At 46.1% G+C, this 11,196-nt stretch overlaps 1 protein-coding gene across 1 annotated transcript in view; it reads left to right on the forward strand.

The window, feature by feature from the left end:
* Positions 1-9,487, forward strand: part of ZNF185 (zinc finger protein 185 with LIM domain) — a 52,331-nt gene extending 42,844 nt beyond the window's left edge. The window contains exons 16-18 of the mRNA XM_058659182.1: positions 2,643-2,745; positions 7,956-8,076; positions 8,741-9,487. Of these exons, the coding sequence (XP_058515165.1) occupies positions 2,643-2,745; positions 7,956-8,054 (202 nt within the window). The 3' untranslated portion in view covers positions 8,055-8,076; positions 8,741-9,487. The remainder of the gene's footprint in view (positions 1-2,642; positions 2,746-7,955; positions 8,077-8,740) is intronic.
* Positions 9,488-11,196: the final 1,709 nt, after the last annotated feature.

An 11,196-nucleotide genomic window follows, 5' to 3' on the forward strand; every position in this document is an offset into this window, starting at 1 on the left:
GCCTCTAGCTTGCCAGGACGGCCTCTCACAACTGCTTAACTCAATTATATGCATCCCCTGGTTTTTCATTTTTCAGTCCCACTGCTTTGTGAAATATAATACGTAAAGGGCCAGAACTGTGGCACATCATGTTAAACCACCCTTGAAGTACTAGCATTCAAAATCAGAGCACCAGTTCAAATACAGGCTGTTCTACCTCTGACCCAGCTCCCTGCTAGTGTAAGCAGGGAAAGCAGCAGAGGACGGCCCAAGTGTCTGGGCCCCACCGCCCATGTGGAACTCAGATGGGGCGTCTGATTTCAGCCTGGCTTATCCCCAGCTGATGTTGCCATTTAGGAAGCGAGCCAGTGGATGGGAGATCTCTATTTCTTTCTGCCACTCTGCAATTCAAATACATAAATCTTCAAAAAGTTTTGTAATTAATGATCAGACTCCCATGGTTAAATTCATTGTACAATTGAACTAAACATTCCATCAAAAATGTTTCTTTTAAAGTGGACTTTCTTTGTAATGCAATGAGGACTTCTTAGCCCATGTTGTTTTAGCTTTTTACTCTGCCTTTCTGAAAGTTTAACTATAAGCGTACTTTTCAGGAGGAGCCAGGACCTGGGTAGATATCCTGGTCAGTGTAACCTTTGTACACTGCTTAACAATTTTGATTACCTCTATGTTGATTGCCCTTCCCTGAACAATGTGGGTCCTTGTGGTATTCACAGCTTCGATAATCTCTGCTTAGGCTGGAATCCTATATGGGCATCAGTTTGAGTCCTGTCTGCTCCACTTCTGATCAAGCTGCCTGCTAATGCAACTGGAAACCAGCAGAATGAGCCACGTTGCTTGGGCCCTGCACCCAAATGGGAAACCTGGAAGAAGTTCCTGGCTCCTGGCTTTGCTCTGGCTCAGTCATGGCTGTTGAGGTCATTTGGAGAGTAAATTAGCAGATGGAAGATCTGTCTCTGTGTGTGTCCCTCCATTTCTCTCTCTCCCTCTCACTCTGCCTTTTAAATGATTTTTAAAAATCATTTTAAAAAAAGATGCACTTGCATGCATATATTAGGTGCACAAAGATAACTGAGCTCCCATGGATCATGCTAAGAGATTTGACACAGAGCTGGACTGAATGTGGGAGTATTTTGTGTGTGTGTGTGTGTGTGTGTGTGTGTGTGTGTGACAGAATAGGTTTTCAAAGGTACTGATTTTCAAATATTTTTATTAGAGGAGAGAGAGAAAGAGAGAGAGAGAGAGAGAGAGAGAGAGAGAGAAATCATACATTCAGTAGTTCATTACGCAAATGGCTAGAACAGCCAGGGATAGGCCAAGTTGAAACTCAAAACCAGGAACTCCATCTAAATCACCCACGCGGGTGGCAGGCACTCAGATATTTAGGCCATTACCTGCTGCCTTCCAGGGTTTGCATTAGCAGGACACTGGATCAGAATCAGCGAGACTGGGACTTGAACCAGGCACTTCAATATTGGATGCAGACGTCCCAAACAGTGATTTAATCACCTCAGCACATGCCCACCCTTAGCAGTATTGCTGTTGAGAGAGTGAATTCTGGGTCAACATGAGGATGGCAAGGATGAAACCCAGATACCTATGGTAATCACACTGGTTATTACCATTGCTGCTCCTATTAGAAACAGATTCATCCAGCTGGAAGATGGTATCACTGATTTAGCCTGTAGGGTCAGGGCAAGCAGGTGCTATGAGAAGCTGCTATCTGATGGGGATAAGCAGAATTGATTTTCAGGGACAAAAGCAGAAACTTCAGAAGTGGAGAGATGCTCAACCCAGAATTTCAGCATCAAATCTGAGCAGGCTATCTAGGTGGCATTAGGGCAGTGTGGGTCCAAGAATATAGGAGCAGAAAGGGCAGGGCTTAGTGTCCCAGGCATGAAGAGAGCGCTGTTAAAAACACGGGACTAGGGCCTGGCGCGGTAGCCTAGTGGCTAAAGTCCTCGCCTTGAATGCCCCGGGATCCCATATGGGCAACGGTTCTAATCCCAGTGGCTGCACTTCCCATCCAGCTCCCTGCTTGTGGCCTGGGAAAGCAGTCAAGGATGGCCCAAATCATTGAGACCCTGCACCCGTGTGGGAGACCTGGAAGAAGCTCCTGGTTCCCGGCTTCAGATCGGCATAGCACTGGCCATTGCGCTCACTTGTGGAGTGAATCATTGGATGGAAGATCTTCCTCTCTGTCTCTCCTCCTCTCTGTATATCTGACTTTCCAATAAAAATAAAATTAATCTTTTTTAAAAAATAGAAACAACAGGGGACTAGATAAAACATACAAGGGCATATCTCCTGAGGGAGAGGACATTGGTTTTCTGATCTAGAGGGAGCAGACACTGGCAAAGATGCTAGGCAGAGGGCCAGGGAGACAAGTTGCCTTGAATAAAACCAGGTCAAAATACTCCTGTGTACTATGTATAATGACCGGAGCAAAGATTCATGCCTGATTTTGGAAATGGCGCAAAAGTTGACATCAGGCTGAGAACCAGTCTGAAGCACAGTTCTGCTGCCAGTAGCACACCACAAAGATGATAGACTGGGGATCTGATGGCACACCTTATCTGGCTGCACCATATCAGAAAGCTGTGTGCCTGCCTCACTGCTGGGCTTTGGTTTTCATTTTGCAGAAGAACTGGAGGGATCTGTACCTACTGCAGTCAGGAGATCCAAGACTGTCCCAAGATCACGCTCGAGCACCTTGGTATCTGCTGCCACGAGTACTGCTTCAAGGTAAGTCCCAGAACTCGGCAGGCCCACAGATTCAGACTGTCGAAGAGGCTTGGTTTCTCTATATGCTTGCACATGACCATGGAGGCTTCATAAATGTGGGAGGTTAATGCACTCTCAAGTTTAAGGAAGGTAATGAGCATTTGGTGATTTCATGTGTCTAGAACGGGAGAGAAAAGCTGATTTCTGGGGAAAGGCTGTTCCCAACACAGCTAGCAAGTACACAGGCCCGATGCATCAGCATAGACTGTTGTGAGTGGAATGACCTTACTGAGGGGGGTGAATGATCAGAAACAAGCTTAGAGATACCTGGGTATATCATGTAGGGTTTGGAGGGCACAGAGCTTAGGTTTTACTTCAAACACAACTAGAACCTACTAGGAGAATAGCGAGATCTGATTCATGCTTATTAAAGAAAGGATTCCTTTAATAAGGAGAGATGGTGGCATGAGTGAGTAGGCTGTTCCAGTAGATCTGCGACTAGGGAATCAGTAGCAGTGGTGCCGAAATGGCTGGATGGGGAGAAGCTTTTGAAAATAATGGTGACAGATTGTGGGCTATGAGAGAACGACTGAAATCAAAGGTGCTCCCATGGTTTAGGGCTTAAGCCAGCAAGTGAAAAATAGTGATGGGATTTGCTGCTCTGAAAGGAGCTGAAGGGGAACAGACTTGGGCATGTTTTCAAAAGATGCCTTGGGGAGAGCCAAGTGTGGAGGTCACATAGCAAGTTGTATGTGTGAATTTGGGTCCCAGGGAGAGTCCAGGGGTTTGAGTTCTCTGGGTGCATTTTCCACAAATATTGGGGGGGGGATGACTTCATTTAGGCTGTGAGAAGGTGGAGAGGAGGCCTGAGAGTGAGTCTTATGCCCTTGCTAGCATCTCGAGATTGGAAAGGGCAAGAGGAATCTACAGTGGTATCATTTCTTCAAAAGGCTGCAGGAGTCATCCTGAGACTACTCTGTGGTTGCCAAGAGATCCTACAGGGTGAGGTCTGGAAACTGAACGCTGAATTTTTGCAGCATGGTGGTCACTGAGCTCAGTAAACACAGTCTTGGTGGAGCAATGGTGACCAAAGCCTGGCCGGAGTGGATTTCAGAGACCCTGGGACATGTGGAAATGAAGCAAGCAGCTCTGGACAACCTTCTAGTAAAGCATACTAAGTGGATAGTGCGGGGGTCGGGAGAGACACCACAGCATGTGTTCAGGCTGATGGTTTTGATCCAGCGACAAAGTGACAGTGCAGGAGAAATGTTCATAGTGAGCACAGTGACCTTATACAGCAGACATGGGACTTGCTAGTTCACATGTAGCAGGGATAGGAGGCACTGGTTGTGTAGATTGTGTATAGGGAACGTTCTGATTGGCTGTAAATAATGAGCATTGTTTTTAGCAGTTGCCTCTGTTACTTTTTTAAAGATGTATTTTATCTTTTTTTTTTTTTTTGAAAGGCAGATTTATAGAGAAGGAGAGAGAGAGAGAGAGAAAGATTTCCTATCTGCTGGTTCACTCTCCAAGTGGCCGCAATGGCTGGAGCTGAGCCAATCCAAAGCCAGGAGCTTCTTCCAGGTCTCCCACGCGGGTGCAGGGTCCCAAGGCTTTGGGCCGTCCTCATCTGCTCTCCCAGGCCACAAGCAGGGAGCTGGATGGGAAGTGGAGCTGCTGGGATTAGAACAGGCGCCCACATGGGATCCTGGCGCCTGCAATATGACGATTTAACTACTAGACCATTGCAGTGAGCTGGCTCTGTTTTCTTGTTCAGTACAATTGAGAAGAGAGGGAAGTTTGAGGTGAGAATATGAAGCATTGCCTCTGAGAGTGTGAAGGTGGGTGGGCCAGAGGAAACTGGAGGCTGTGAAGTACCCATTTGGGGGTGAGTGTTCGTGAATTCCTACTGGCACTGGGGAGCAGGGGTGTCTGGTATTCTTCAGACTTCTCAGGGCTGGGAGGGAAGCAGCAGAGGGGTATGGCTATGGCTTGCATTTACCAGGGTAGAAACTTTCCCAGGTGAGTGAGAGTGAGGCTAAGTGTGAAGGAACAGTAAACCATTGTGATAAAAAGGCAGAAGATAGTTGGGGACAGTGCTGTGCTATAATGCGTTAAGCTGCTACCTGTGATGCCAGCATCCCACGGGGGCTGTGATTGAAGTCCTGACTGTTCTGCTTCCAGTCCAGCTCTCTGCAAATACACCTGGGAAAGCAACAGAGAACAGCCCAAGTGTTTGGGCCTCTGCACTCATGATGGGAAATCTGGAAGAAGCTCTTGACTCCTGGCTTTGGCTGGCCTAACTCCAGCCTTAGAAATATTTGGGGAGAGAACCAGCAGATGAAAGATCTATCACATTGTCTCTCTTATTTTCTCTCTGTAATTCTGCCAAATAAATAAATAAATAAATAAATAAACAAATAAATAAATAAATTTATTTTTTAGAAGACAGGGTAAGAGGGTATCATTTGAGGGCCAGTTGTGTTGTGAACTCAAAGTGGTATATGTTATGCACTCTAAAAACCATGATATGTGGTATGACAGGGAATCTTTTGCCCTTTTATTAGTTGATTCGCAGCAGAAGTCCTAGAAGCTTTTGCAGACCTGTGAGCTATATCCTTAATTATAGAGCACTCCTATGAAACACTGAGAAGTTAGGGAATCCTGATACCTAAGTGCATCTGGGGAACTCAGGTTAGAGTGGGTAGCAGCCATGCAAAGACTTTGTGAGGAAGAGCAGTCTGAAATTAGAGGTGAAGGGAACATGAGCTGAATGCTGGGCAAAGGCAGCTGGTATCTTCCCAGGGAAGATTTCCATCTATCCCTTCACGTGGGAATAGGAGGCTGGGGCTTGCAAGAGGATTTGGCTGGAAAATCAGGAATCTTTTTAAAATATTAATTTAATTTTATTTGGAGAGACAGAGCTACAGAGAGGAGGACACACACACACACACACAGAGAGAGAGAGACAGAGGCAGAGAGAGGTATTTCCCACCTCCTGGTTGACTCCCCAAATAGCCACATAGCCAGATCCAAAGCTAGGAGCCCGGAGCTGCTTCCAGACCTTCTACATTGGTGCATGGGCCCAAGGACCTGGACCAGACCATCTTCTGCTGTTTTCCCAATCCTTAAGCATGGAGTTGTATGGGAAATGGAGCAGCTGGGACTCAAACTAGTCCTCATATGGGATGCTGGTGCCACAGGTTGAGGCTTAGCACTCTGTGCCATATCATCAGCCTCCAAAGCCAGTGATTTCAAGCTAACTAATGGGGACTCACATAAGGAATGGGAAAGCCCAGGGTGTGTGTCCCAGGTTATGACATCAAAGCCAGTGATATCTCAGCTACATTCTGCTACTTTCCAGTGAAGGGTGCCATGTTGCTCCAGTGTACCTGGGTGAAATGTTTCTTTAGTTATCTTAGTTGCAGATTTTTCTCACCTCTATTAGGTTGGCATAACTTTTTGTATTATTACACTTAGGAAGAAAGGAAACTTCCACGGCTGTAGCATCATAGCAACCTTTTGGGGTCCAAGTTCTTCACCACATGTAACACTTTGCAAATCCATATGCTTTTGATTTTTGTGCATCCAGAAGTGACTTCATAAATGGATGAGCACATAAGCCTACCATGTGCAGATTCAATTACTGGGTCACAATAACTAGCATGATAGAGCTACTAACACATGAGTCAGAGCGCTCATTAATTTATAGTAAGAAATGAAAGCTCCAGGAAGTATATGTGTCATGGCACAGTGAGTTAAGCTGCAACTTAGCGTGCCACATCCCATGTCAGAGTGCCTGGAATTGAATCCCACCTCCACATGCAATTCAGCTTTCTGCTAATGCGCACCCTCTGGAAGGCAGCAGGTGATGGCTCGAGTAGTTGGGTCCTATAAGAGACATGAACAGAGTTTTGCCTCCTGGTTTCAGCTTGGCCCAACCCTGGATGTTGAGAGCATTTGGAGAGTGAACCAGCAAACTGAAGATCTTCCTCTCTCCACTCACACTGCATCTTTTTTACTCACTCAATTTGCTCTGCCTTTCAAATACATAAAAAGGGGCTGGGCACAGTAGCCTAGCAGCTAAAGTCCTCCCTTGCGTGTGCCGGGATCCCATGTGGGCACCAGTTCTAATCCCGGCAGCCCAGCTTCCCATCCAGCTCCCTGCTTGTGGCCTGGGAAAGCAGTCGAGGACGGCCCAAAGCGTTGGGACCCTGCAGCCATGTGGGAAACCTGGAAGAGGCTCTGGGCTCCTGGCTTCAGATCGGCTCAGTTCTGGCTGTTGCAGCTACTTGGGGAGTGAATCATTGGACAGGAGATCTTCCTCTCTGTCTCTCCTGCTCTCTGTATTTCTGACTTTCCAATAAAAATAAAATAAATCTTCTAAAAATACATAGAAAGAATCAACATCTCTAAAAATCTGTCCCTAGAAAGAAATTGCAAAAGAGGGATAGCCAGGCATGTTGTTGTGGTAAAGGTGCCTGGTAAAAATGATCATAAGGGACCCGGAGGAGCCTAGCAACCATTTTCTGGCCTTCTTGATACCCCTGAAAGCTCAGTGTGAGGCACAGAGAGGGCTGGAGATCCTTGACACACAGGTATTCCTGTGCTCCTTTTATTCAAGACTGTCCATAGACCCCACGGCCCCACCTCTCAGCCGTGTGTGTGTGGGGGTCGGGCAGGACATGTCTACTGGTGCTATTCCTGGGGAGGCAAATGTGAAAGTCCTAAGATTGGAGAGGCTGGATTGCTAAAATAGCCTTTCCTTTAGTGTGACTTTCCCGTTATTTTCCATTAGCCATAAGAGTAATCACATATGCCTTCTATAGCAAGAGTGACTGTGAACACTTCCTGAGCCATTTATCTTATACGGGGTGCTTGACTGAGTGCTCTATGTGGCTTGTGTCTCTGAATCCAAGGTTACTATCTTGAGATTTATGTCCTGCTGATGTACTCCATTTATAGATGAGAAAACGGAATAGGAGACTTCCAATCTTGTACCCATGCTTACCTGCTAATAGGCAGTGGAGTCAAACCCAGGCTGTACTCGAAAACCAGTTCCAGGTAGTTTCTGCGAGGTTTTTAAGTTGTTATTTTGTCTTGATTTTAAGTTTAAATGTTGATCTTGTTTCTTACCATTTTTTTGATCAGGCATATGCCTACTCACCTTGCTAATCCACTCGTTCATTGCTGCTTCCATTTCGACATTGACCTTCAACTTTCTTTTTCAGTGTGGGATTTGCAGTAAACCGATGGGTGACCTCCTGGATCAGATCTTCGTTCACCATGACACCATCCACTGTGGGAAATGTTATGAGAAGCTCTTCTAGCTAGATGCTGGCACCCTGATGGGTAAGCAACCAAGAGACTCATTAGGCAGGAGAAATGTTCCTGGGTCTCGGCTTTCCTGTTCAGAGGCCCCGACTCCCCTCCTGCCCCTCCCACCAGGGACTCTGCAGTTGCAGGAATTATCACTCTTTCACTCAACAAGCACTTCTGCTCAGCACCTCAGCTGAGCCCTCCAGCTGGCTTCTGATGCTGGCCAGGCCTCTGTGGGGAGCCCCATTTCGTGTCAAATTATACACTTAGAAAAGGGAAAGGCTTGAAGAAATTGCTAGTCAATTTAGGGTGCAGTAGTGACTTTTCCCAAGGTCTTCAGATTGCCTGTGCCAGGATCCCATGTAGACACTGGTTCTAATCAGATCTAGGTCTAGGTCTACTGTGAGGTTGTGCTTCGCATGTCATTGCTCACTTAACTTCAGTTAAAGAAGCCTCAAGGCCATATTGTCAAAAGTGCTAAAGAAAAAGTGGCATGCTAATGGCCAGGGGCACTGCCCCAGGTCTGCCCAAAGAGCAGGGTGTTTTTCTTGAAGCAATGATGATGGAAAGCCAAGAGACTGTCCTTGCTACATGCCCATCGCCTGCTCTCCGGAAGACCATGACGCTGTGAGGCTGTGCCCCATGACTGGACTGGATGTGTGCTTCTAGTTTCACGGTGTCTCTTGTTTTCTTACAGCCCCTCCGTGCTGATCAGAAACTCCTGACTTCCGGACAAGTTTAGCTGTCCCAAGTTGCTGATTCCTGTTTCTGCACTTCTTCCCTGCATTTGATTTCTTCATAATTTTATTGTTAAGCTGAATTAGCTTATGTCTAGTATCATACCTTAATGACATTACAATAATTACTCGTGTGCATACTTTTTCTAGCTTAGAAAGCACTTTACATCCACAGTCTCATTTCAGGTTTGATCAAAGGATGGAACAGGAATTCCATCTTGGCGTTTTTCTATGCAGATTGACATTCTAATGAGATTAGCTTTCCTGATAGGTTAAGCATATGCAAAAGGGAGGGGTTCAGTGTGTCCTGACTCCTTTGATGCTTCTGAAGAATAGGTCGACAATCCCTGCTGGGTAAATTGCAGGCATTGGACGCTAGGGATTAAAAGTTTGTTGCTATATGTTATATAGCCAGCTACATGTATGTTTGAAATTTTCAAATTTAAAGTACTTGCTTTTGATTGGGTTACACAGCTGATTTTAATTGCTTTCTTCCCATGTTTCAGCATATTTGAGTCTTACCTGCAGGTGTATGAATATGTTTTACAAAGTTTGCACAATTAGGTTTATACTTTATGGGATATAAATTAGGAGGTTACTTACCAAATGGATATCTCTGTTTGAATTTTCATAGCATATTAATGCTTTTAGCCTAAATTCTTACTGCCTGAGTTTTATGCAGAAGTCCTCTGAAGTTGATTCTAGGGTGTATAGGATTAAGGAAGCAGAGAAGCAGCATCTCACATGTATTATCACGGAAAGATGGCGTGAATCCTCGTCACAACCCAGGGAGGCACTGGGCCTCCGGAGGCGGGCGTGTCTCCTGTAGAACCATTGCTGTATTGCTTTGAAGCCCATGTTTTTTCCTGGAGCAGTAATCACAACAGTATGCTGTGATTCAGTGTTTGCTGTAGGCCAAGCACTGTGTGGGGCATACTTAACAAGTGACAGGCAATCTTGCCCCATCAGGCCTCCCCCAAAGCAGCCTCCTCCATGTACACCCATTGAATATGAACCTGTTCCCTGATCTCTAGCCCAACAGGGAATTTGGCACATGGTAGGCGCTAACACATAGGGGTTAAATGAATGATTTAGAGAGAAGGAAAAGTCACTCTGTTGAAAGATACCACCTATGAGTGCAGGCCCAGATGATGGACTACAAGGTAGGTAAAGAGACCCAAGATAAGTTGCTTTGCCCATCTCACAGGTACAGTGTGCCCTTAGGTGGTTTTCAGAACCAGCATGCAAGAGAGCTTGCAAGATCAGATGCAACTGATGTTGCTGTAAAACAGCCTCTTACATGTCTAAAAGAGCTCATGCATCAGGAGACTTAAGGAAGAAGAATGGCTGAATTATATTTTTCCCTTTTTTATTGCTTGGCGTTTCTAATCATACTTGCTTAATCCATATTAATGCACACGGTTATAATAAATGATAAGATATTATACATGTCAATACTGAGGTTTCCTTTTTAAAAGTATAATAACTCAGGACCCTGTGGTGTGGCCTAGCGGCTAAAGTCCTCGCCTTGAACGCCCCGGGATCCCATATGGGCGCTGGTTCTAATCCCGGCAGCTCCACTTCCCATCCAGCTCCCTGCCTGTGGCCTGGGAAAGCAGTCGAGGACGGCCCAAAGATTTGGGACCCTGCACCCGTGTGGGAGACCCGGAAGAGGTTCCAGGTTCCCGGCTTTGGATTGGCACAGCACCGGCCATTGCAGCTCACTTGGGGAGTGAATCATCGGACGGAAGATCTTCCTCTCTGTCTCTCCTCCTCTCTGTATATCTGACTTTGTAATAAAAATAAATAAATTTTTAAAAAATAATAAAAAAAGTGTAATAACTCGGTATATTCTGCTGTGTGCTGTCTTTACTCCTATGAAAGCCATTCTCTGTGTGAAAGAAATCACATAGTTAGAGCCTAGCTCAATGTCCCAGTGGCTAAATTCTTGCCTTGCATGCACTGGGATTCCACAAGGGTTCCCGTTTGTGTCCTTACTGTTCCACTTCCAATTTTAGTATATGTGCTGCCGAAGTGAGCAATCCACTTCCCTTCCAGTTCCCTGCTGGTGGCCTGGGAAAGCAGGAGAGGATGGCCCAAAGCCTTGGGACCCTGTACGCTATGTTGGAGACCTAGAAGAAGCTCCTTGTTCCTAGCTTCAGATGGGCTCAGCCCCGGTCACTGTGGCCACTTGGGGAGTGAACCAGCGGATGGAATATCTGTTTCTCATTCTCTCTATAAATCTGCCTTTCCCAGATGGCAACAGTGGCTAGGAGCGTCCTCTGGGTGCTTCCTCTATGTGGGTGCAGGGGCCTAAGTAACTGGGTCATCTGCTGTTGCTTTCCCTAGGCACATTAACAGGGAGCTGGACCAGAAGCAGAGCAACTTGGGAGTTGAACTGGTGTGCTTATGGGAT

The sequence above is a fragment of the Ochotona princeps genome, chromosome X (assembly GCF_030435755.1).
Source record: "Ochotona princeps isolate mOchPri1 chromosome X, mOchPri1.hap1, whole genome shotgun sequence".
In the NCBI taxonomy this organism is placed as follows: Eukaryota; Metazoa; Chordata; class Mammalia; order Lagomorpha; family Ochotonidae; genus Ochotona; species Ochotona princeps.